The 27,008-nt window shown below is 40.0% G+C and overlaps 1 protein-coding gene and 1 long non-coding RNA gene across 11 annotated transcripts in view; one reads left to right on the top strand and one right to left on the bottom strand.

The window, feature by feature from the left end:
• LOC106559008 overlaps positions 1-27,008 on the bottom strand; it is a 107,747-nt gene that overhangs the window by 15,606 nt on the left and 65,133 nt on the right. The window lies entirely within an intron of this gene.
• Positions 1-27,008, top strand: part of FMO4 (flavin containing dimethylaniline monoxygenase 4) — a 67,421-nt gene that overhangs the window by 18,168 nt on the left and 22,245 nt on the right. For 5 of the 10 annotated variants that reach the window (XM_038542554.1, XM_038542552.1, XM_038542555.1 and 2 more), the window contains 4 exons: positions 1,062-1,261; positions 2,924-3,273; positions 5,561-5,630; positions 8,428-10,258. In XM_038542554.1, coding sequence (XP_038398482.1) covers positions 1,062-1,261; positions 2,924-3,273; positions 5,561-5,630; positions 8,428-8,848 — 1,041 coding nt within the window. In that variant the 3' untranslated portion in view covers positions 8,849-10,258. Of the gene's footprint in view, positions 1-1,061; positions 1,262-2,923; positions 3,274-5,560; positions 5,631-8,427; positions 10,259-14,367; positions 14,531-27,008 lie in introns of those variants that run through there. The other 5 variants (XR_005362089.1, XR_005362087.1, XR_005362088.1 and 2 more) reach the window with 3 other exon arrangements.

Genomic DNA, 27,008 nt, shown 5'->3' with positions numbered 1-27,008 from the left:
GATTGAACCATCTCCAAGAGGGGTTTAGGAAACTGTATGGATGTCAGACCACTAGGCATTTTTCAGAGGTACTGTTTCAGAAACAAGACCAATTGGACAAATTATTCCACCCAAACCAATTATCTTTCTTTCACACTCTCCCTTAGCATTTCTGGCAAAACCTCCATATAAAGATAGAAAAGGGAAGTTGTTTTCTGAACATATTTGCTTTAAAATAAAAGCAAGCTTTACTTTGTCCACGAAGTGTATGTGATGATTTCAGAAAACCCAAGCATAGATTCACAAATTAGAAATCTGTTCCACTTTAACATAAATTATAGGACAATGATTAGATTTGGAAAGAACAGATTTTTATTTAACTCAGTTAAAATTGCTTTCTCAAAACATCACTTTAAGTTCTATATTATTTATATGTAAAAAATTGCCAGATGAGTAGTGCAAATATACTAGTACTATAATTTTTATACTGAACATGATAAAAATACTTAACAGATATATAGATCAGATAAAAGTGATTTACAAAAACAATGGCAACAACAGAAACAGTCATTTATAGATGGATGCACACATTTACCAGTAAAGAACAGATGTTATGAATGAAATCTTGCCATCTGTGACGGTGTGGGTGGAGCTAGATAGTATTATGTTAAGCGAAATAAGTCAGAAAAAGTCAAATACTATATGATTTCACTCATATGTGGAATTCATGAAACAAAATAAACAAGCAAAGGAAAAAAATAAGAGAGAAAGTGAGACAAATCAAGAAACCGACTCTTCATTATAGATAACAAACTGATGATACCAGAGGGGAGGTGGGTGCAGGGATGGGTGAAATCGGTGATGGGGATTAGGAGGGCACTTGTGATGAGCACCAGGTGATCTATGGAAGTTTTGAATCACTATATTGTACACCTGAAACTACTATAGCACTGTATATTAACTAATTGGAATTAAAATAAAAAGCTTTTTTAAAAAAGGACAGATGTTATAAGACTATTTGAAACACCAAGGGAAAATACTACAAAATGATGTACATATATTTATCCTTCCTTACTTTTTAGGTACTTCTCAGTACCAGAACCGGTGCCTGGGTTATCTGCCGCTCTTCAGAATGGGGCTACCCATATAATATGGTGGTTACAAGAAGATGCCTTAATTTTATTGCACAAGTTCTGCCCTCATGTGTACTAAACTGGATTCAAGAGAAGAAAATGAATAAAAGATTTAACCATGAGCATTACGGATTAAGTATTACAAAGGGGTACTTAATTTTTTTTATTTAATGGGGAAATTATTGAATCAATATTTTTATTATGCTGCCTTTGTTTATTCTGTTCTGGGCTTAGCTCCTTAAGACAATGTTCATCAGGTAGCACAGCAGTTCTTGAAATGGGAATATTCTCTGGTAACAAAAGCAGTAATTCATTAGGCTAGAAGAAAATGAAGTATAAAAACTTTTCATTTCTAGCTTGAAAATCAGGAAATTAGGGACACCTGGGTGGCTCAGCAGTTGAGCGTCTGCTTTCAGCTCAGGGCGTGATTCTGGTCCCAAGATCGAGTCCCACGTCGGGCTCCCTGCGAGAAGCCTGCTTCTCCCTCTGCCTGTGTCTCTGTCTCTCTCTGTGTGTCTCTCATGAATAAATAAATAAAATAAAATCTTAAACAAAATAAAATCAGGAAATTAAAATTGGCTTTGAGGAATCTTGGAATGGCTGCCATCTAAAAATGGAATATTTGCAGCATCACAAGTTGCAGATGGCCAGCTAACTTTTAAAATGTTGTCTTTGGCTGAATGATTAGAGGATGCATTTCCAATAGGAATTTCTAGAATTACATACTTGAATATACATCTATATAGGGTTGCAAATGGCAAGAAAAAGACCTTTGAAATGAACGTAAGGTCATTAAATGTGCTTTTATTTTATGCTTGACCCAAATATTTCTCTTTGGGAAGACAGCTCGCTTTAACCTTATAAAGAAAATTAATGGCAATGGATGATTTGATATGTCAATTTATTTATGTTTTATTTTTAGAGAGTGAGACAGAGTGTGCACACATGTGTGAGCAGGGGCAGGGGGTGGGGAAGACTGGGGGGAGGAGGATAAAGAGAAAGGGAGAGAAAAAATCCCCAGCAGACTCTACACCAAGTGCAACGCCCCATGTGTGGCTGAATCACAGGACCCTGGGATCATGGCATGAGCCAAAATCAAGAGTCAGTCACTTAACTGATTGAGCCAACCAGGCACCCCAATACATCAATTTTATAAAGACATTATGTCTGCTGTGATTAAGTAGAATGATGCTCCCAATGAAAATATTTACCAGCATAAATTGATTCAGATTTTTTTTTAATTTTTTTTTATTCATTTATGATAGTCACAGAGAGAGAGAGAGAGAGGCAGAGAAAGAAGCAGGCTCCATGCACCGGGAGCCTGATGTGGGATTCGATCCCGGATCTCCAGGATCGCGCCCTGGGCCAAAGGCAGGCGCCAAACCGCTGCGCCACCCAGGGATCCCGATTCAGATTTTTTTTAACCCAGAAAGTTTCTTGGTAACCTCCCCTTTCCTAATGTCAATCATTTGAGGCCTCGGTGATATGAGACTAAAAACTGATTCTTAAATGGATTGTTGCATACTCGATCCTGACACTTCAAGAAAAGCATTGCTCCAGAAATTAATTCGAGAGCATATTTTAAATCCCAAGCAGGTTTAAACATTCTCCACATGCCTTCTCTTGGAAGCGGGAGAACAAAACATGTCATTGCAACCCTAAGTGGGATAGGCTCCTTTGAACTTGACATTGATCAGTTCACTCCCTTAACTTGGCAGATAGTTTCCTTGAATTAACCAAAGAAATAGTTTGCTCAAGTGTGTCACAGATATAAATAACTACAATGAATAATTTTCTCTTCTGTGTCAAAGGGCAAGAAAGATCATTGTGAACGATGAGCTGCCAACCTGCATCCTCTGTGGGACAGTCACTATGAAAACCAGCGTGAAGGAATTTACAGAGACCTCTGCTGTCTTTGAAGATGGAACAGTGGAAGAAAACATCGATACTGTGATCTTTGCTACAGGATACACATTTTCTTTTCCCTTTCTCGAAGAACCCCTTAAAAGCCTTTGCACAAAGAAGATATTCCTGTACAAGCAAGTCTTTCCTTCAAACCTAGAGAGAGCAACACTTGCTATCATTGGCCTCATCAGCATTAAAGGATCCATCTTAGCAGGCACAGAGCTCCAAGCACGATGGGCCACAAGAGTATTCAAAGGTACTTGACTCTATTTAAAGCCCTACACGATCAACTGAGTTTTCAAATTAGTGCCTTGCAATTTAGCCAAAATGGAACAGATGTGAACTAGAGTAACATAAAATATCAGAAAAGTCTAATGGCTACCTAACTTCATCTATGGGTAATATTATCATGGGTGTGCTTGTATCACTAATGTGACAGAGTGGGAAAAAGGTTTTGATTCTGTGGATGGAATAAATTTGGACAAGATATAATCACATTTCTCAGATTAACCAAAATTATTGGAAGCTTCGGGATCCTCTGTTCTACTCTCATCTAGTCTGGTTGATTTACTTCTAAATCTTATCATTTATTTCTAGAAGTAGAATTTTGCACCTCTTCCAAAGCAAGGTATTGGAATAATGCACACTGTGAATAAATTTGAGTTCTGGGGAGATGGTAACCTTTGAGAAATGCCTATAAAATAAGTTTTATAGACTCTGGAGACTGCTGTCAGTTTTTACTGTAAGAGTACAAATGATTGGGATGCCTGAGTGGCTCAGTGGTTAGGCATCTGCCTTCGGCTCAGGGCGTGATCCTGGAGTCCTGGGATCAAGTCCCACATCGGGTTTCCTGCATGGATCCTGCTTCTCCCTCTCCCTGTGTCTCTGCCTCTCTCTCTTTCTCTGTGTCTCTCATGAATAAATAAATAAAATCTTTAAACAAAAAAGTAAGAGTGCAAATAATGGAGTCAGAGCTATGGGGGTCCAATCCCAACTCTAAAACCCATAGCTTTGGGATGCCTGCGTGCCTCAGCGGTTGAGCCTCTGCCTTCAGCACAGGGCGTGATCCTGGGGTCCAGGGATTGAGTCCCACATCGGGCTCCCTGCATGGAGCCTGCTTCTCTCTCTGCCTGTGTGTCTGCCTCTTTCATGTCTCTATTTATTTAAATAAAATCTTTAAAAAAAAACTCATAACTTTGTGAGGACCTCTCTGAATCTCAGCCCTTTCATCTGTAAAATAGGGCTAATAAAACCTCTTTCACAAGGATTTTGTTAGATGGATGTCTGCCAAGCACTTAGCACCATGCTTGGCACATAGTGAAGGCTATTAATTGACAGCTGTCATTCTTCTCTATTATTATCATACCTCTCTAAAGCAGGGCAAGTTTCACATTAGTAAGCATTTTAAAGAATTGCACTTGTATAATTTTTTAAATATAAAGAGCAATCAGAGTTGAGCCAATCAGCTGTCCTTGAGCAGAATTGTGTCCTTAATGAATAAAAACAATCACCAATAATTTATAAATAGTATATAACACAGTACTAAGGAGTGTCAACTTCTGTCACACTGTACAAATGTAATAGATGACATATTCCACACATTACATTAAATGATCACAAATTTTTATTTCTTTAAGGCCAATTAAAGTGCTTTCACAGCATTATCTGATTATATTAAAATCATAGAAGACCCTTAAGTACCCAGTGGGGGTTTTTTAAGTGTTTTATAATAAGCTCAAAAATCCTTATCAGAATGATAGAGCTGACAAAATGAAACTCGATTAAATCACACCACAGGAGTAATTACATGCTTCTCCAGAAAGCCTCTGGAGGCAACCCAGGAACTACTAGTAAAGTCTTGCCCACTTTCTACAGGATAAAGTGATGCTGGTGGCAAGTACGCTACAGAGCTAAGTCAGACCTATCTCAAGTACATAGTAACCCCACCCTCTGGGGGCTGTACTTGGCTCCTAGCCAAAAGAGCAAAGCCCACACCCTGAAACCATCTAGGTGAGAGACTGACACTGAGCACATCCTCACCACCACTCAGAGCCTCCGTGAGGCTGAGGGACCATCAGGCAGGTGTTTCCACCCTTGAGGCTTCTGGTGTAACAAAAGTAAAGACATATCAAAGCAGGGTTATAAAAATGAGCTCATTTTTAGTATTTACATTTAACCAAATAATGGCATAGATACAAATACAAAGAGGGATATACAAACCATATAACACTAATATTATATATGAATATATGTAATGTGCGAGTATATAAATGAGCTGGAGCAGGTGCTGATGACCAATGGGCCAGTGCAGGCCGAGGGCTGGGCCATGAAATATCCATCCTCATCATTCTGGCAGTAGAATAGTATGCTGGCTAAGTGGGTTTGGAGGAGGACTTTGCCTCCAGAGATGACCTGTAATTCCAGTCTAGCTTTGACTATTACATGTCCTAAGGATGGGACAGTGGGGGGCCAGAAATGAGGGGAAGGAGAGCTCAAAGGGAAAGGTACATGTGATGTTAATGTGTTTCCAATTTTTCACACAGGACTCTGTAAGATACCTCCAACCCAAAAATTGATGGCTGAGGCTACTAAAAAGGAGCAACTCATAAAACGGTATGACATAACATGCAGCTTATTCCAAGAAAACCTAATGTATTTCCTTATAAATACACACACACACACACACACACACACACACACACACACATTCTCAATATAAGAGCCATTCCTAAATAAATAAATAAATAAATAAATAAATAAATAAATAAATAAATAATAAAAAAGAGCCATTCCTAGAGAAGCACCATGGTAGCTTGGATATAACTGCACTAGAGTCAGAAGAATATGCTTTTTTTTGTTTTTAGGATATAACTGCACTAGAGTCAGAAGAATATGCTTTTTTTTTTTAAGATTTTATTTATTTATTCATGAGAGACACAGAAAGAGAGGCAGAGACACAGGCAGAGGGTGAAGCAGGCTTCATGCAGGGAGCCCAATGTGGGACTTGATCCCAGGACTCAGGGATGATGCCCTGAGCCAAAGGCAGACGCTCAACCACTGAGCCACCCAGGCGTCCCAAGAATATGCTTAAAAAATATATATATATTTTATATATTTATTTGACAGAGAGAGAGCACAAGCAGAGGGAGCAGCAGGCTGCCCACTGAGTAGGAAGCCCAATCCGGGGCTCAAACCAGGGCTCAATCTGGGGCTCAATCCGGGGCTCGATCCGAGGCTCGATCCTGGGACTCCAGGATCATGATCAAAGCCAAAGGCAGACACTTAACCAACTGAGCCACCCAGGTGCCCTAAGAATACGCTTTTAATCCAACTCTTGTACCAACTAGATTTGCAGCCCTTAGATGTGTCAGTGGGGGCGCCACATCCCCTCAGCAGAACACAGAGCCCAGTCCCCAACAGATGGCAATCTTGTTCACTTGGCCCCTGGAATTCCACTGTATCTTTGTTCTCCTCTTGCCTCTCAGGCTGTTCTGTCTCTTCATTTAGTGGTGTCACCTCTTCCTCACTCCAAACAATTGGTGAACCCCAACTTTCATCCTCAGACCTCTTCTCCCTCTTCTCACTTCTATTAACACTCACTCTCAGGTGGCCTCATCCAGGCCTGTGGCTTTAAATGCCATCATAGTGTCATGGCTCCCATCTCTCTCCCCGGAATTCCAGAGCCCTAATGCACGTCCCTCTACATATCTCTACTTGGCTACCACTTAAGTATCTCAAATTGAATATATCTAAAAACTAATGCTCAACTGCCATCACCTGCCTACCCATCCTGCACATGGGCTGCTCTAGACTTCTCCCCTTCTTAGTCACTGGCTATTTATTCCAATTGGTCCATCAAAAACCCTAGAATGATCTTTTTCTCCCATTTTTCTCTCAGACCCCACGTCATCAAATACTGCCAGCTCCTACCTTCAAACAAATCCAGAATCCAGACCCTTCTAACTACCCCCACAGCTACCCCAGACCAAGCTATCTCTCACTTGGATACTTGCTGTCACCCCTTATCTGGTCTCCCTGCTTTCACTCTGCTGTTCCGCAGTCGCATCTTGACACTTCAGCAGGAGTGAGCAACAAACACCACACTGTTCTTCTGTTCAGAATCCTCTGATTGCTTCCCATTTCACTCCCAGAAACTTCCCTACAACTCTGCAGCCCTCCAGAGCAACGAGCTATCTCTCTGTCCTCACTGCCTCCTGCTGTCCCACCTCACCCATACTGCTGCAGTCACTCCAGCCTCCTCTCTGGTCCTCAAGCATGCCAAGCACAGCCCTTCAGAACCTTTGCACTTACTATTCCCTCTGCCTGGAATGTTCTCCCCACCAGATAGATACCTGCAGGCTCCTTCTGTCAAATATCACCTCATAAGAGAGAAGCCTTATCTGACAACAGTGTTTAAATATGGCAGTTCACCCAGTCCCTTCATTGCATCGTCCCCCACCTTCCTTTATATTCACTAATAATACCTGTTACCACCTGATTTATCACCTATCTATTTGGCCAGGGCGGGGAGCTTTATAGCCTGTTAATTTTCTCACTAGAATGTAAGCTCCTTGACAGCAAGGCCTTTATTTTATTCACCTAGGGTGATGCTTGTTACATGATAGACACTTAATATTTATTTATTGAAGGAATATATAAATGAACAAGTGAATGAATGACATTGGAACATCATGAAAGTTGACTAACAACAGAAATGAGTAGGAATAAAGCTTCCATATACACTATACTCGTATCTGTACATATTCAGTGCTGGTACACCACGTATGGTCCTCTCAACTCACAATTAACCTCAATAAAAATAACTTGGGGGCCATACATGTGATGCTTTCTGATCACATTCCTTTATTCAACAACTTGTATTTGGACTGATCAGATTTTTACCCTCATATCAAATTCAAGAACCTAAACCACTATCTAGAGCTCCCCTTTCAATTGCCTCCTTTTACTGTCCCCTTTAAAAAAAATTCATTACTGGGACGCCTAGGTAGCTCAGCAGTTGAGCGTCTACCTTTGGCTCAGGGAGTAATCCAGGGTCCAGGCGAGGGCTCCCTGCGAGGAACCTGCTTCTCCCTCTGCCTGTGTCTCTGCCTCTCTCTCTCTCTGTGTGTCTCTATGAATAAATAAATAAAATCTTAAAAGAAAAAATGAAAGGCCAAAGAATGTGAGCATAAATACATTTTTAAAGAATCTTTAAAAATAAAATAAAAAATAAATAAATTCATTACTCTCACAAATACCCTTTGTAGGTAAACTACTCTTATTTTTTTCTTTGCAACATAGAAAAACATTCTCAAAGATGATTTGACCTCAATAAAAAGAAACAAAATGGTGGGAAGAAGGGTGACTTATAACTTGAAACTGAAAAATAAACCATCTTTTTCCCTCTCAGGGGTGTGATGAAAGACATCACTAAAGACAAACTTGAGTTCATTCCATACATGGATGACCTTGCTGCCTGCATAGGCACAAAGCCCAGTGTCCCAATTCTGTTCCTCAAGGATCCCAGACTAGCTTGGGAAGTTTTCTTTGGACCATGTACTCCTTACCAGTACCGCCTCCTGGGCCCTGGAAAATGGGATGGAGCCAGAAATGCCATCCTGACTCAGTGGGACAGGACACTGAAACCCTTAAAAACTCGAACTATTCCTGATTCCACCAAGCCTGCCTGCATGTCACATTACTTAAAACTTGGGGGAGTACCTATCCTACTTGCCTCTCTTCTATTGATATATAAATCTTCACTTTTTTTTAAATTGGTGCGAGATCATCTACAGGTTAGAATTTCCCCTTATCTAATAAGTATTTGGTGAGGATGAATCTGATTAATTACAAGAGTTCTCCTAGCCACATTAATTCTATCTCCAGATATGTCATGCATCCCTCCTCTCCTCTCCGCCTTAATTTGCTATCATCCAAGTTCAGGTCCAATCAAGATCTCTTATCTGAATTATTATACTTTCTTCCTCTCTGATCTCAATGTCCCCTTTCTTGCCTCCTTTTCCAATCCATATTCTACTCTGCTACCTGAGCAATTATTCTAAAATAATATTGTCACTGTTTCCATCAAGATCTTGGTAGGAATAAGATTGTGACATTCAAATTAGGAAGTTTGTTGGAGTCTAGCCAAGGATCACCCAGCAAGCACAAGCTGGAAGATACGGGAGAGGCATGAACAGATTCTGCCTCAGAAACTCCAGAGGGAACCAACCCTGCTGACACCTGGATTCCAGACTCCTAGCCTCCAAAACCGTGAACAAATAACCCGCCTGGTATGTGGTACCTCGTGATGGCAATCCTAGGAAACTAACACAGACTGCTGTCATCACAGCGATCAGCCTCCTAAAGTAGAGACAGAGCAAAGATGATGGAGAGTATATATGGAAGAGCAGATGAAAAGGATCCAGTGCAGACATATTACTTTCCAGTTGAAAATCCTTGAAAATTTCTCCTTTGATTAGAGATAATGGTCCAAATTCCTTAGCCTAGAAAAAGAGACCCTTGTTGATCTGAGCCCATTTGCCTGATCACCAGACTCCTGTCCTGCCCTACTTCAAACCTACCAGCCTGTATTACTGACCTCTGAACTGCACCATATCTCCTCACTTTGGCACAAGCTATTGCCTCCAGTGGGAACTCCAACACCAAGTCTTTCAAGAGAGAGCTCAATTATCTCCCTCTATGAAGCCTTCCCTGCATCCTCAGAACAGAGTTGATACCCACTTTGTAATGACCACATTTCGTGTACTGCTTTTCATTGCCCTTTTGTCACTGTAGTGTATAGTTGACCCTTGAACATCATGGGTTTGAACTGAATGCGTCTATTTATACTTGGATTTTTTTTGTAATAAATGCAGCAGAGTCCCATAAATGTATTTTCTCATCCTTATGATTTCCATAATATTTTCTTTTCTCTAGCTGACCTTATTGTAAGAATACAGTCCATCATACAAATAACACACAAAATATGTGTTAATTGACTACTTTATCAGTAAGTCTTCCAATCAACAGTAGGTTATTAGTATAGTAGTATTGTTAAATTTGGGGGAAGTCAAAAGTTTTTTGGCTGTGCAGGGGTGCATTGTTTAAGGATCAACTATAATATTCTTTTTGAATCTATCTCCTAACAAATGGTGAGTTTCTGAGAAAAACCATATCTTGTTCAGCTAAAACACTGCCTGATGCAAAGTATTGTTAAATAAATGTTTGCTGATTTAACAGTGGCCTTACCAGCTGACATTTCTTGTCTGTGCTCTTCTACCCACATTCTTTCTCCTGCGAACATGATAAATTTCCTTAGATTACCTCAGTCATGCAAATGAACAAGGATGGTTCACCAACAGCAAGAAATCCGTATGGCAATTGTAGTAAATATAACTACACAGTAACTGGGAGCCATGTGTACTGGTTGAAAGCACTAACTCTAGAATTTGACCTGGATTATAATCTCAGTTCTGCACAGCTGCGAGGGCTTGGCCAAGTAACCCTCTGAGCCTCAGTATCCTCATCCAGAAAATAAGGAGAAAAGTAATAAAGGTACCCACTTTAAAAGTACACAGACAATATAGGATATTAGACACAAAGTAATTTGACTATTAATAGCTGAAGAGTCTGAGGACATTGTCAGTGTTCTGAGTTATAGGACTTGAAATCCATTGCCTAGCTCTTTTCCCTCTTGCCTCATCAGAAAGTGTGGCCTTTGGTCTCCATGAATTCTCTCATAGTACTTTCCAACTAGGATCACTCTCTTGTCCTTGTGATCCCCACCAAATCCCTGAGGCCTATTGCCACCACCATAGCTGCCGCCACCACCACACCACCCAAGTGCTACTCAGATGGGCCCTCCAGAATGCATCAGGTAAACAGCAGTAAGGAAGGAATTGTTCTCAATCATTAAGAACGGGCCTCCTGACATAACTTGTTGATATGTCTAGATTTTCACTAGCAACATCACCCAGTAGAAGGGCACCTAATTCCAAATCCTCGAAACCAACTAAAATTGACCAACTGAAGCAATGTCATATTTAAGTCATCTATACCCAAGTTCTTGAAGAGGAAAGCAGAGCTTTCCCATTTTGTTAAAAGACATCTCATTATATTATGTAATGTTGTGATTTTCCATGTATTAATTTTTAGATGAGAAATCAAACTCAGTGAAGTAAGTTTCCCCAAATCACAGAGCAAATAGGAGACAAAACAAAGATTTGAAGCCAAATATATGCGATCCTAATGTCCAACCTGCCTTACCAGTTGCCTTGAGAAAGAACTTCTCCATTCACTTCTTCCCACTTTAATTTGCTTATAAATAAAGCTCCAAGCTGGATACCTCCTCTTTACAACTTGAATAGATTTCTAAATACTGTGCTTATCACATCCCATGACCCCAGTTCTTGAAGAACAATTGTGTCATGAAAAAGTCACTGCAGATAAATCATTTTAAATGGGAATCAAAATTTCATAGTAAATAGCAGCAGTAGTATTTGGGTTTTATCAAGACATGAACTTGAGAAATAAAACCAGAAATTATAAAAATAAATTTTCTTAGTCTTTTATTTAACCAAATTTTTATTATAATTGTAACTATGTACTAACAAGAATTGCCTAGCTGTGTGACAATTTATGTAACAGCAAGATAGAACATCTTCTATCTCATACATTCTCATAACATTCTTGACCTCATGTTTGACTTTCAAAGCAAAATTACACGATTGGTCATTTTGTAAAAATTTCCAAAGTTTTCATTGATCTTACCAAGGAACTCTTAATTCTTTTACATTTAAATCATTCTCTTTTGGGTTTTTTTTTTTAAGATTTTATTTATTTATTCATGAGAGACACAGAGAGAGAGAGAGAGGCAGAGACACAGGCAGAGGGAGAAGCAGGCTCCATGCAGGAAGCCTGATGTGGGACTCGATCCCCAGTCTCCAGGATCACGCCCTGCGCCAAAGGCAAGCCTAAATCCCTGAGCCACCCGGGCTACCCTAACTGCCATGACATGGCAGTTTCTCTTTTGAAACTCCTGTCTTGTCATTATGCTTGTCAATTATCTCTATTTGTTCTTAAAATCTCATACTGATTTAACTCTGCTAAATTCAGATTTGCCAATGGCTTAGCTGTTCTTGCATATTGTCTTTATCAACTACATGAAGTCCTTCTTATTTTGTTTTTTTTTTTTTTAAAGATTTTATTTATTTATTCATGATAGTCACAGAGAGAGAGAGAGAGGCAGAGACACAGGCAGAGGGAGAAGCAGGCTCCATGCACCGGGAGCCCGACGTGGGATTCGATCCCGGGCCTCCAGGATCACGCCCTCGGCCAAAGGCAGGCGCCAAACCGCTGCGCCACCCAGGGATCCCCGTCCTTCTTATTTTGAAGGTTTTGCCATTTCACTTGCTATTACGTATTTTGCGTTGTATGGTATACAATATCAGATGATCATTAGATGACCACAAAGACATTGATGCAAAATGATACCCAGGGTAGACTCTCCTGTTGAGTAAGTATATGTGTTTGAGAGAAAATAAACTTTTAAGTGGTCAGGTAATTCATTAATTCATTCAACAAATATCTATTGGGCATCTACTATGTTCCAAACACTATTCTAGAGCATAATGCTATGGCAGTGACTAAAAAGAAAGTCCATGGCTTCATGGAATTTATAATAAAATATGAGAGACACAAAATAAACAATAAAGTGCTGGATAGTGATAAGTTCCATAAAGAAACATAAAGTAAGTTTAAGAGTGTAACATGAGAGATTCAGGTAACAAATCCCCAGACAAGAAAAACTCTTTGTGATTATTTCTTTGCATCCTTCTAAGTTATATACTCTTTGAAGGCAGGAACAGAAAGAAACCTAATTGAGAAACATCTGGCTGGCTCAGTTGGTTAAGCTGCAATTCTTGGTTTCTGCTCAGATCATGATCTCAGAGTTGTGGAGTCCAGCCCCGCATCCATGCTCAGCTCGGAATCTGCTTGTCCTCTCTCCCGCTATGCCCCTCCCTACTCAGTCTCTCTCTCTCTCTCTCTCTCTCTCTCTCTCCAATAAATAAATGAATAAAATCTTAAAAAAAAAGAAAGGAAGAAAAAAGAAAGAAAGAAAGAAAAAAGAAAGAAAGAAAGAAAGAAAGAAAGAAAGAAAGAAAGAAAGAAAGAAAGAAAGCAAGACTGATTGAAAAGCAATTCACTTGAAAAGCAATTCACTGAATTAAATTCGGTTTCCCCAGACTAACAAGGCTTCTCAAAGTCTCACAGATTTATTTTCAGTAGGCTCTGGGAACAGTCTAATGACTACAACAGTGGGACTGAGGCCTTTGGGCCCTTAGCAATATCTGTACCTCTGAGTACAAGAAATGCATGATCAGTTCTCCAAAGTCAGTAGGAGAAAACAGAAGTTAATGGTCAATGTTCACTAAAGATAACTTTCTCACACTCTGAAATTTCGAACTTATCCAGGAGAATAAGACTAACTGGGACTCCTAGGTGGCTCAGCGGTTGAGTGTCTGCCTTCGGCTCAGGGCGTGATCCCAGAGTTACCGGGATCAAGTCCTGCTCGGGCTCCCCGCATGGAGCCTGCTTCTCCCTCTGCCTGTGTCTCTGCCTCTCTCTCCGTGTCTCTCATGAATAAATAAATAAATTCTTTAAAGAAAAAAAAAAAGACTAAAATCTAACTTGACCATAAAAGGAGATAGAGTTGCGGGCGGTCCACAGGGCATCTCTGTACCCCCCCTGTGAAATGTACCATTCTTCTTCTGGATCCTGTATGGTCCCAGATCCGCTTCTTCCTCATTCCTAATGCTTCCTTCCTGTGAGAGGACCTGAATTGGTATAGCCCTGGGCCTCTCTCCATCTCCTTACTCATTCTGCTTATGAATCTGGGCAGGTACAATGATTTGACAAATCTAGGGCAAAATCTGCTCCCCAACCAGCTTTGCTGGCTCTCTGGTGGGAGCAAGCCTGCCCAAAGAAAGCATATGTTCTGCACTGCCCCAGGCACTGGGTGGGGAAGTCTCCCAATTCTGAAGTTTGATGAGCAAAACCATATATTCTAGCTTAACCTCTATCTATAACAAAATAAGTATTTTGGACTCAAATTTCACTCTTTTATTTTATAATTTGCTTAGAACCCAGGTGAAGAAATAAGTTGCTATTTAGGAGTAGAGACTAGAGACCCCAAACCTGTACCCTAGCATTTAATTATACCTCCATGTTCCACTTCTGGCTACGTACTTTGCTAGTACATCATCAACACGCCAGATAAGAACCCCTCTACTATCAGATCCCTTCCTTTCTATTTCTTGACTTGCTGTTTTATCAACTTCCCACTTCAAAGGTTGTAAACCTACTTTAGCCCACAACTTCCTGTCTGTTGACTCTATCTTGGAAACAAAAAGCAGCAGCCAGTAAAGGCTGACTGGAGAAGCCTAGATGAGTCCACCCTAATCTATGCTGCCAAGACCGCTTAATCCTCTCAGCGACCTAGGAGGTAAGTACTGTTATTATCACCCTCATTATACAGATGAGGGAATTGAGGAAGAAAGGTTACTTAATTCACCTGAAGTCACATAACTACTAAGGGACAGAACCGGGCAGATCTTTATTCTAGCGTCCCCACACTTAACTACATATCCCTGTAGAAAAGGAAAAAATTTTCCTTGACATTTTCAGGGTGCCTGGCTAAGCCTGAAAATTAAACCGACCAATTAACAGGGGAAAAAAAAGCATATGAATTTTGTTGACTTGGGACACTTGGGTGGCTCACCGGTTAAGCACATCTGCCTTTGGCTCAAGGCATGATCCTATGGTTTGGGATCAAGTCCCACATTGGGCTCCCTGCAAGGAGCCTGCTTCTCCCTCTACCTATGTCTCTGCCTCTCTCTCTCCCTGTGTCTCACAAATAAATAAATAAGTCTTTAAAAAAACAAAACAAAACAAATATTGTTGAATTTTTACACTTAACCCAGGAGACTACAGAAGAATGAAGGCCTGAAGAAGTGACCAGAGTAGAAAGCCTTATACATTTTAGACAAAGAAACAATAAATATGTAAAGAATTGAGAAGGCAGAGAGGTTTGGACTAGGGATAGTAAATGATGGAGAAGTGTCTGGGAAGATAAGGGTTAGCTCAACAAAGTTTGCTTGTACAGATTTCCAAGCCTCAAATTCCCTGTCTCTGGTGATGACCATGTCTGCCTTCCTCCTGGAGCAGAGGGTAACTTTCACATAGGAGATTCATCACCTGTTTCAGGAAAGAGGAAGGGAAGCTGAGGGAAGGTCAGGGTGACCTTCCTACATCTGCTATTTTTCTTAGATTCTTTCATCTTAAGATATTCAATGTGCCAGGGTGCCATGTTTTGGGGTAGTGTGCCCTGTGTCACCATAAAGTTAGGTGTAGAGGTTAGAATGAGAGTTACTTGCTCACACTTAAGAAAAATTGTACAAAACATAGAAACAAAGCTAAAAGAATACCTGAATGCCCTTTCAATGTCACACTGAAGCATTGTTTAACAATCCCCTCAAGGATTATTTCATTTTCTGGGAGAATTTACTATTTTCTGACTTTTCTATTTACTATTAATTAGGGGCTCATATTCTGTGAAGTTATGTTAACTTGTAGATTTATATCCAATAAAGATGCAAATGATTTCTCTCTAGCAGAAGAGATAATCCCAAAGGTTATGTTTTATTGCCCTGTAAAACATTAATCAATTTTGTTTCTAACCTAGATCATTTATTCTAAGATTTCTTTATTGAACTGCCTATGAATACCCACTTCCATAAATTCTTTTTGAACTGGCCTGATCATTGTACTGGTTCCCTCACTAAGTAATGAGATGATTAAATCTTTGACAGGTATCCATTCTATGTTTGCAAAAGAGAATTGCCTTTTAACTTCTGAAAATTACACACTCCAGAAGTGGGTGAACCATTTACAAGGGCTCTTCTAAATAAGTCTTTTTTGCTTATCAAAAGCCTTTTTTGCTTATCAAAAGCTGAGCTACCCAGGGATGCCTGGGTAGCTCAGCGGTTGAGCGTCAGCCTTCAGCTCAGGGTGTGATCCCGGAGTCCAGGGATTGAGTCCCACATAGGGCTTCTTACATGGAGCCTGCTTCTCACTCTGCCTATGTCTCTGCCTCTCTCTGTGTCTCTCATGAATGGGTAAATAAAATCTTTAAAAAAAAAAAAAAAAGCCTAACAGACTTGGGTTCAAATATGACCTTGTCCATGTTCTAGCTCAACAATTTTGGGAAATTCACTTTCTTACTTTAAGTCCCACTCTATGTCTATGAAATGAGGATAAATATTTCTATTGCACAGAGTTAGTGTGAGCATTAAGTAAAGTAATATACCCAGTATCTAACATAGCACCTGAGTCCTACTGAGTGATTAGTATACATATCAGTTGCATCTCCCTTCTCCCATGAGGATGCCAGCAAATGTCTTAGAACCGGCTTTCTGAAAGTCCTGTTTATAGTGCTTGCAGATTTCCATGGTCCAAATATTCCTACTGTGGACGATTTCACTCCACCCACCAATCTGAATGCAGAATTTGGAAGAAATACCTACAATTGGCCTTTGCACAAGCTGACTCACTCTCCTCCCATTCTTCACGGGTACTCCTTCTCTTTCAGATCTCAGCTCAAACACTTCTTCATCAGGGGAACTACCTTGATTCCCCAGACTAGGTCAAGTGTCCTATTATTTTTTTCACAATACCATTTGCCTTTGCTTCAGATCCTTCTCACAATTTGGTAATAATGCATTTATGATTTTTAATTACCTCTATCACACCCATTAGACTCTTAAGTGCCAGGAAGACAGAGACCATACCTATTTTGCTCTCCATTACATTCCCAGCACCTAATTCAATGTGTGGTACAAAGAAGGGGCTCAATAAATATGTGGTAAAGTAATCAAAGCAAGTAAAGATGAATAAGTAGATGGATGGGAAAATGGATGAATGGATGGGTGGAATTGAGTTTTTGTCATTCTTCCAAATTTTACGCAGTTTATGCTCTTCTAACTGCCTCCTCTGAATGCTTTTCTCCAAAGTTGCTCAAATCAGTCTTTATTAGAAGCAAAATATTTTTGATGACTGGAGAACCATGGTACAGTGGCATACTTCCTGAATGACAGTCATCTGACTACTTAATACCCAAGGACTAAAAGTCACTTGATTTTTTCAAAGCTGAGTTCTGTCAGTGAACTGGATATTCCAGTGCCAACCACTGCCTCTGCTGACTGTGAACTTGCTGCTTGCCCACTGTGCTTCAAAAGTCAGCCTCTATAATTGAGACGGCTCTCCAGAGTCCACCTTGGAACTTGGGTCCACATCCAATTTTCTTCCCTTCTGCATATGTTTCTCACCACTACTCATACATAATGCCATATATCCAAGTTACATATTAAGATCAACATTTGTCTAGCTTCGTGGCCAACATGTACATGAGAAAATGCTCTGCATCATTTGCCATCAGGGAAATACAAATCAAAACCACAATGAGATACCACCTCACACCAGTGAGAATGGGGAAAATTAACAAGGCAGGAAACCACAAATGTTGGAGAGGATGTGGAGAAAAGGGAACCCTCTTACACTGAGTAACAAGAGTCAACACCTAACCAACTGAGCCACCAAGTGCCTCCGAAAATGGATTTTTAAAAAATTATATTGATTCAAACATATGAAAAATGATTAAAGAAAATAATTTAGGTGATGCCAACTTTAATACATGAAGCAGACATTCTCCATTGGGAAAATATCCATTTGTTTACATGGCACCTGAAGCAGGAGTGGCCTAGAAATTTATTTCAATGAATGTAAGGAGTTATTACTATTAATTAAGAACCTCAGAGATCTATCTCTTTAGATCTTATACAGACTTTAACATATAAAAATTTGGGAGGAATAAAAACAAAGTTTAAATAAAAATAATTTGTATGAGGCATCAATAAGGCATGTGTGATATTATGATTTACAATAAGAAACATCCTTTTGGTCTTGTTCTCATTTCTGGCACAGAGATTCTAAAACCTTTGGAATTTCCTAAGTGATAGAGTGAAAAAGATGACTTTTGGATTCATAACAAGCCCTGTTCGACCATACCTGAGTTTATGTTAGTGTAGTGACTTTGGAAAGTCCCTAAAAATGGGGGCTGGTTGCCAGGGGAACCAACCAAATGATTAATAGGTTGGAACTTTCAGCTGGAGATTGAGTTAATAATCACTAGTGGCCAATGGTCTAAACGTATGTAGTGGAACCTCAAAAACATGAAAAACAAAACTGAACAAAAAGGACAAGTTTCAGAGGGCTTCTGGGTTGGTGAACACATGGAGGTGCTAGGAGACAGTCATTCTCACAGAGGGCATGATAGCTTTGCACTCCTCCCCTATAGGGGAGGAAGAGCTTCTCCTTCTACCCTCAAGGTCTTCAAGAGGGTTTTTTTTTTTTTTTCCTAAAGATTTTATTTATTTATTTATTTATTTGAGAGAGAGCACATGAGCAGGGGTAGGAGCAGAGGGAGAAGCAGGCTCCCTGCTGAGCAGGGAGCCCACGTGGGACTCAATCCCAGGACCCTGGGAGAATGACCTGAGCCGAAGGCAGATGCTCAATCAACTGAGCCACCCAGGCTCCCCTTCCAAGTGGTTTAAAAAATAAAATGACATGAGACATATAAGCAAGAGACAAAATCCGAGTTTTATTATATGTTCACAGAGTCCCAATAATGAAATTGAGACCCAAAGAAATGAACAAGGCAGGCAGTTTTTATACATCTTAGACAGAGGGAAATCTGTGAGGAGTTGACAGGATAGAGACAACTTAACTTTGGGAGCTTCATTTAGCAAGAAACTTTAAACAGACTTTGGGCGAGAGTGGTAAGTGAGTAAAAAGTAACCAGGGTTGTTTACCCAGACTTTTTGGCTCTAAATTTCCTACCTCTGGTAATAAGGATGTCTCTTTACCTCCTGGTACACAGAGGGTATCTTTCACATGGGAGATTTATTTCTTGCTGTCTCGTGACAAGGGGCAGTGGGAGGGTCAGAGTACTCTTTGCATTAGCTATTTCTTAGGTAATTTTTATTTAAAATAATCAGTATGCCAAAGTGGCACATTCTAGGGTAGCTGTCCTTGGCCAATACAACCCACACTTTGCCCTACGTATCTCTTACATCTGGTTGTTCTTGAGTTATTTCGTTTTATAACAAATCAGTAATGTAGCAAGGAAACTTTTCTTGAGTTCTGTGAGCCAGTCTAGTTATTTAATAGAACCTGAGGAAGGAGTATGAGCCCCTCCAATCTATAGCTGGTGGGTCAGAAGCACAGATTACAACCTAGACTGGAGATTGGCCTCCTACGTTGGGTGGTGCAGTGAAGCAAGGCTTGTGTTCCAGAATTGCTTGATGTGTGGAGAACCCACACACTTGGTGTCAGAAGTGAGGAAGTGCTTGTAGTAGAGCAATAAGAACAAAGTAGACTCAGTGGAGTGCTTTTCCTTTACAGTACACATGAAGTCATCTAAGTAAATAGATTAGGGTGAATCATTAGCTTCATGAAACTTTGTAAACCTTTCAACTAGTATTGCAAAATTCTTTCTGGTGGATTTTTGCAATTCTGACCATTTGCACTTATGTACAAAGTGTGACCTGCAGGCCACACCAATGGAAGCTTGCAGTGAAGCTTGGAATCTAATCTGAGGAATCCTTGGATCCTAGTAATGGAGAAACTGAGATCTACTTAAAGAGATGCAGCCCAGGGCGCCTGGGTGGCTCAGTTGATTAAGCATCTGACTCTCGATTTCAGCTCAGGTCCTGATCTCAGGGTTGTGAGTTCAAGCCCAGCATTGGGCTCCATGCAGGAGCCTACTTAAAAAAAAAAAAAAAAAAAAAGTCCAACCCTCGTCTGATGCAGTATTTATAATCAGATCTCACAGATGGAGAGGGGCCAATAAAATGTCCAACCTGCTGTGTGTGCAGTTTCCTAGGAGAGGCAGTGAAAAATTTGGTCCATGCCTAGACTTGAGCCTTTCTAAGGTCCAAGCTAACAATGAAGCAGTTTTCCTCCAAGCAGCAAGCTATGTCTTTTCACTTACTCGATTAAGAATGAAACAAGGTTCCAGGGATAACCCATAATTCCACAACATTTTAAAAATATTACTAGTAGTTTTATCTTCTATCACTAATGTAACTTGTATTTTAAAGTATAATTTAAATGAAAGAATGCAATATTAAGAAGCCTTATGAGGCAAACCACATTTTGCTAGGTTGTTCAAGGAAATTAAAAATAAACCTGCTATAAAAATCTCTTGCTGAATAATAAAATGTGTTCAAAGCTTAGCATTACAATTAGATACTTCTGTCATGCAATTTCCAAAAATTTATCTCCTCAAAAGGAAATCCTTCAAGTGAAAAGGAAATCATTAAAAAAAAAAAAAAAAAAAAAAAGGACTAAACTTCAGAGATTGCATCTTCTGGTTTTTAATAACTAAAAAGGAAATAAATAAAACATTTATTTTCTTGGAGTACCCTTATGCACACAAGTTCTAACATCTCAATCTCCTCCAAGATGAGCTCACTATAGTTCTTCAAGCAGACTTTAGAGTCCCCATAGGAGAAGTAATGAGAGTGCCTGCCATTCATTCTGAAAACATAAAGAGAACTATATGAACACCCATGTACACATAGAGCTCATCTGACCTTACTTTACATCATACCAGACAATCTGGTCTCCCTCTACTACCCTCAGTTAATTTTCAGGTAGCTGACAGGTCAAAAACCATCAACAAATCAGTTATAATGATCCACTGGCAATAGCCAAAGCGATTAATAGACAAAAGCAAAAAACACAAAAGCAAAGAAAAGAAGCAAGCAAGAAGGAAGACAAGGAAAGGCAAGAACTCCAACTCCAATAGAAGAGTGCTCTGGAGTCACGTGGGAGAATTAAACCATTATCCATAACTCTTGAGAACACTGATAACTTGAAAGGCAGAAAAAGTCAGCTACAATAATACAGCTTTATGGGGCCATTGGGCAGAGGGCATCCATCCTCTCTAATGTCCTAGGAGGGAAATGCTAAGTGACAGCCTACATTTATACTTAAGACACATTAGTTGGACTAAATCATCTTCCTCTGAAAGGAAATTTGGCTTCTAACAGCAGCTAAAAATCATTAGGACATGCTGTGGCTGTGAAAGTTATAAAGGCAAACCCAGAAATTACTTTTCAATTAAAACTAAAACGTAACACAGAGGTGCCTGGGTGGCTCAGCCAGTTACGTGTCTGACTCTTGATGTCAGCTCAGGTCATGATCTCAGGGTTGTGAGATGGAGCCCCACATTGGGCTCTGTGCTGGTTTGGAGCATGCTTGGAATTCTCTCTCCCTCTCCCCTTGCCCCTGCCCCCCACTCATGGTATCTACCCCCCCCTCAAGAAAAAAAAAAGAAAATATTAAAAATGAAACTGATTTGCCCTTTTGGGATGCCTGGGTGGCTCAGCGGTTGAGCGTCTGCTTTCGGCTCACAGCATGATCCCGGAGTCCCGGAATCAAATCCCATATCAGGCTCCTTGCATGGACCCTGCTTCTTCTGTCTCTGCCACTCTCTGTGTGTCTCTCATGAATAAATTTTAAAAATCTTAAAAAAGAAAGAAAGAAAGAAAGAAAGAAAGAAAGAAAGAAAGAAAGAAAGAAAGAGAAACTGATTGCTTCTGTAATTCCAAACAAGATGTTCAAAAAATGGAAAAAGGGCAGCTTGGCTAAATTAAGTAGACTATCCCCACCCCCACAAGAAGAAAACTTCATTTTGAAATATTTTTTAGGGTATGAGATAAAAATCAGTCTTACTAAGACTTCTGGTTAAACATGCCAGATAGAACACATGTTATTATGTTTATTTCATTTCTTTAAAACCCCACCAAAACAACAGTAAAGGAAAAAAAAAATAATGGGAGACAATAGCTGATGGGCAATGTCATCACATTTTAAGTAGATGAAAAGCAGATGGAATAGTAATAAACTAACAAAGTGGAGGAAGTTTACAACTTAAACTATTACAGTATTCACTTTCAACAAAGCAATTTTGTTCAAGTGAAAAAAGAATAGGTTTACTTAAGAGTAATAGAGGTTGCAATTGCTGAACCATGGCAAGTCTGAAGAGGCAAAGACAAGGTCAGCTTTTATTAGGTTTTAGGAAGAAACTGAAGAGTGCTGTCATGAACAAAAGTTTATCGGGGAATAAGAGTTTGAGATTGAGGCAGTTTCTCCTTGGCTGCACTGGTGGTTAGTGCTTTGTTTCTGGAGCAGGGAGGGAAGGATTGTCTTTCCTTTTCTTAAAGGCAGGAGATAAACTTCCATGTGAAAATGTGCCCTCCCTTGTCAAAATAATTCTTATCTTTTCTCCCTGCTGATTATGCAGTCTGCAACAAGTGGTAGATACATGCAAGCTCCCCCTTCAGGGCATCTGACTCCATTTTAAATGAGATTTTCTTTACTTTTGCAATAAGTATCACAAGAAGCCACAGAAACTTTGAAAAGCTCAGGATCTATGGGTACCCAGTACAGCAAAGGCAAAGATGGGGCAAGTAGGTAAAGCCAAGTGTGTTAAAGACTCCATTCTACAGTAATCAAGAAACTCCCAACACACAAAAGTCCAGGACCAGACTATAGTGCCCTCACAGGTGAATTCTACCAAACATTTTAAGAAGTTAATACCTATTCCTCTCAAACTATTCCAAAAAAAAAAGAAGAGAAAATCTTCCAAATTTATTCTATGAGGCCAACATTATCCTGATACCAAAACTAGATAAAGATACTACAAAAAAAGAGAACTACAGGCCAATATCTCTGATGAATATAGATGTAAAAAACCTAAACAAAATGGAGCACCTGGGTAGTTCAGTCAGTTAAGCATCTGACTCTTGGTTTTGGCTCAGGTCATGATCTCAGGGTCATAAGATTGAGCCCCACATTGGACTCCACACTGGGCATGCATTCCTATATTTATAGCTGCACTATGTACAACAGCCAAAGTACAGAAGCAGCCCAAGGGTGTATCGATTAATGGATAAGGATGTGAGATATATATATATCTCCTATATATGTATATAATATTCCATTGTGTGTGGATCCATGGATCCATTCATCAACTGATACACACAATGGAATATTATATACATATATAGGAGATATATATATATCTCACATGGATCCATTCATCAACTGATACACACACACAATGGAATATTATTCAGCCATTAAAAAGCATGAAATCTTGCCATTTGCAATAACATGGATGGAGCTAGATAGAATAATGCTAAGCAAAATAAGTCAGAGAAAGATGACTACCACATGATTTCACTCACATGTAAAATTTAAGAAACAAACGAGCAAAGGGAAAAAGAAAGAGAGACAAAATAAGGAACAGACTCTTAATTATAGAGAACAAACTGATGGTAACCAAACAGGACAGGGGTAGGGGCAGGGTGGAGAGGTAAAATAGGGAATGAGGTACAACTTGTCATGGTGAGCATGGGGTGATGTAAGGAATTGTTGAATCGTTAAATTGTACACCAGAAACTAATATAACACTGTGGGGTAGCTAATTGGAATTAAAATAAAAACTTTAAGAAAAAGAAAAAAAAGTTTTCATTCTGAAGAATGAGCCCCAGCAATCCCTTCTCCCTGCCTTATGTCCAATAATACCAGCAACCAGGAAGCAAAGTAGCACTTTCCTCTCTAGAAAATCTGAATGGCTCCAGAGAAAAACTTCTGGATTCTAACTTTTAGAGGCTCCCCAGGAAAAAAAAAAAATTTTTTTAAAAGGAGAGAGCCTAGAAATCCCAGCCTGGGGAGCCTGGGTGGCTCAGTTGGTTAAGCGTCTGCCTTTGGCTCAGGTCATGATCTCAAGGTGCTGAAATCAAGTCCTCCTTGGATTCTCTGCTCAGTGGGGAGCCTGCTTCTCCTTCTCCCTCTGTTCTTCCTTCTCTTGCTTGTACACACTCTCTCTCTCAATCTCTCTTTAAAATAAATAGATATAGATAGATGATAGATGATGATAGATGATAGATAGATAGATAGATAGATAGATACCAAACATTGTTTTAACACTAAAATGAATATGAACAATTTATGGAGCAAAATACAGTATTTTCATTAATTTTTTAGATAAATAGGGAGACTTCAAAGAAAGTGGGCTATGTGGGGGCTCTGCTTCTATGTGCTACTTCTCTCCCAACCCTCTGAAGTACTTTGCCCAGCTTCTCGGCCTTTTGGCTAAGATCAAGTGAAGTACTTTGCGCAGTGGCCAGGCCTTTAGGAATATTAATGCCTGAACAGTTGCATAGGAGTTTGAGAAACCTCACCAGAAACATGGTAACATTAACAAATAGCTCCCTCTGCTGATCCGATTCTTTTCTTTTTTTTTAATATTTTATTTATTTATTCATGAGAGACACACAAAGAGAGAGGCCGAGAGATAGGCAAAGGGAGAAGCAGACTCCAGGCAGGGAAAGCGATGCGGGACTCCATCCCAGGATCCCGGGATCACACCCTGAGCCAAAGGCAGATGCTCAACCACTGAGCCACCCAGGCATCCTTGCTGACCCTGTTCTTAAAGAAGCTTTCAAAAGACACTCTCCTGGAGGCAGGATTGATGGGCATTTAGTGAATCCTCATATAAGGCTGGACTGGTCCAGTTTACATACTGTGTTAATCCTGGGCAGCCTCCTGTCATTGTGGGATTACTAATCATCTGCTAAGTATCTTAGGAAATTTTCTCCTGTGTCTTCCTAAGGAGCCATTTACAGTGTCTATATTTTATTAAATGAATTGTGTGCCTCTGTGTTTCAGTAGGAGGCACGATCCCAAATTGATGGACTGGACTAGATCAGTGGATTTTGACACCTCTGTTGCTTACTTCAGGAGACCAAAGATACTGGAATGGGAGTAAAAAACCAAAGCATGGCTTAGCCACAACTCCATGTACACACACTTTTTTTAATATTTTATATATTGGAGTACCCAGTGATACTTTATTAGGGAAAATGATGCCTTGCTAAAAATGTGGAAACCAGTCATTCCTATTAACTAGTAGAAAAGAATTCTATGTACAAATGTTAAACTCTGTCATCTGGCTTACTCTGATTCCTGGTTCTGCATCCAAGTAGTGATGCTTAGTAGGTAGCTGGAGATTCACATCTAGCACGCCAGAAAGACAGTAGGTTCTCATAAAGATAGCACTGGTAATAAAGAACACTGTATTTCTGCAGTGAAGTCAGCAGGAGTATTTCTTATTTTGTTGTGTATTGACTGACAGTACAAGTCACTAAAAGCAATTCTAGGAGGGACCAAAATAGCCCAGTACAAGTAAGCAGGTACCTGAAGTTCTACAAAGACTACATATATTCTGTAGATATCTTTCCTGAATGTTATTCCTCTCAAATGAGCTTTTGGCAAAAGTTCAGGTCCCTACAGATATGTGGTCAATTAAGAGAGTACCTGCACTTCGAAAATCAATTCTGCCAATGTATATAGAAACAGTTGAGGGGCACCTGAGTGGCTCAGATGGTTAAGCATCTGCCTTTGGCTCGGGTCATGATCTCCAGGTCCTGGGATCGGGCACCACATTGGGCTCCCTGCTCAGTGGGGAGTCTATGTCTCCCTTTCCCCTCTGCGTCTCCCTCTGCTTATGCTCTCTTTCTCTCTCAAATAAACAAAAGAAAAAAATCTTTAAAAAAAAATAAAAGAAACAGTTGACAGCTACGAGGACCCAAACTTCTGTCCCATAAAGCTTGTATATGATGACTTTAGCCAGAAAAATTAGTAGCTCATGTTCCAAGTACCCAAGTGGTAAAAAGGAAAAAAATCATAATAAAAATAAGACTTCAATGAAGTGTTTTATTTTCATTTTAGCTGTGAACTTTGTGGTGAACTCTTCAAAATATTTCAATGGCAAAATGTAATCCCAGGTAATTGTATGAATTAACCTGATTGTTTATTTTACATGAACCAATTAAATGTCAGAGGACGCCTGCTGAATATGAGCATATAAAATACATATGGCCCCTGCCCTCTTAGAGCTTACATTGAAGTGGGAAGATGGAAATCCAACAAATCATCATAAAATAGATACATAATTACAGACTGTGAAAAATCTTTGAAGAAACAGTCCAGGTAGAGAAAATGAGTGACCTAATTTAAACTGCAAAGGGATGTGTGTTAAGGAAGCTCTTTCTGAGGAAGTGACATTTAAACTGAGATGTAAAAAGCAGTAATACTTCTCCAGCTAAAGAGTGGGAGGATTAAGGGTATTTCAGGCAGAAGACAGCAGGTAGGAAGTCCCTAAGGCAAAATCCTATACAGCACAAGGCTGGAACTAAGTCTCATTGGCTGGAAATCAGTGAGCAAGAATGGTAGAAAATGCTCTGCCTCACTGGCCATCAGGGAAATGCAAATCAAAACCACAATGAGATACCACCTCACACCAATGAGAATGGGAAAATTAACGAGGCAGGAAACAACAAATGTTGGAGAGGATGCGGAGAAAGGGGAACCCTCTTGCACTGTTGGTGGGAATGTGAACTGGTGCAGCCACTCTGGAAAACTGTGTGCAGGTTCCTCAAAGAGTTAAAAATAGACCTGCCCTACGACCCAGCAATTGCACTGCTGGGGATTTACTCCAAAGATTCAGATGCAATGAAACACCGGGACACCTGCACCCCGATGTTTATAGCGGCAGTGTCCACAATAGCCAAACTGGAAGGAGCCTCGGTGTCCATCAACAGTGAATGGATAAAGAAGATGTAGAGGGGATCCCTGGGTGGCGCAGCGGTTTGGCGCCTGCCTTTGGCCCAGGGCGCGATCCTGGAGACCCGGGATCGAATCCCACGTCGGGCTCCCGGTGCATGGAGCCTGCTTCTCCCTCTGCCTGTGTCTCTGCCCCTCTCTCTCTGTGTGTGTGACTATCATAAATAAATAAAAATT

Source organism: Canis lupus, chromosome 7 (assembly GCF_011100685.1).
Source record: "Canis lupus familiaris isolate Mischka breed German Shepherd chromosome 7, alternate assembly UU_Cfam_GSD_1.0, whole genome shotgun sequence".
Taxonomy (NCBI): Eukaryota; Metazoa; Chordata; class Mammalia; order Carnivora; family Canidae; genus Canis; species Canis lupus.
Note: the sequence above shows the minus strand (reverse complement) of the source record. Positions and strands in the feature narration are given on the sequence as shown.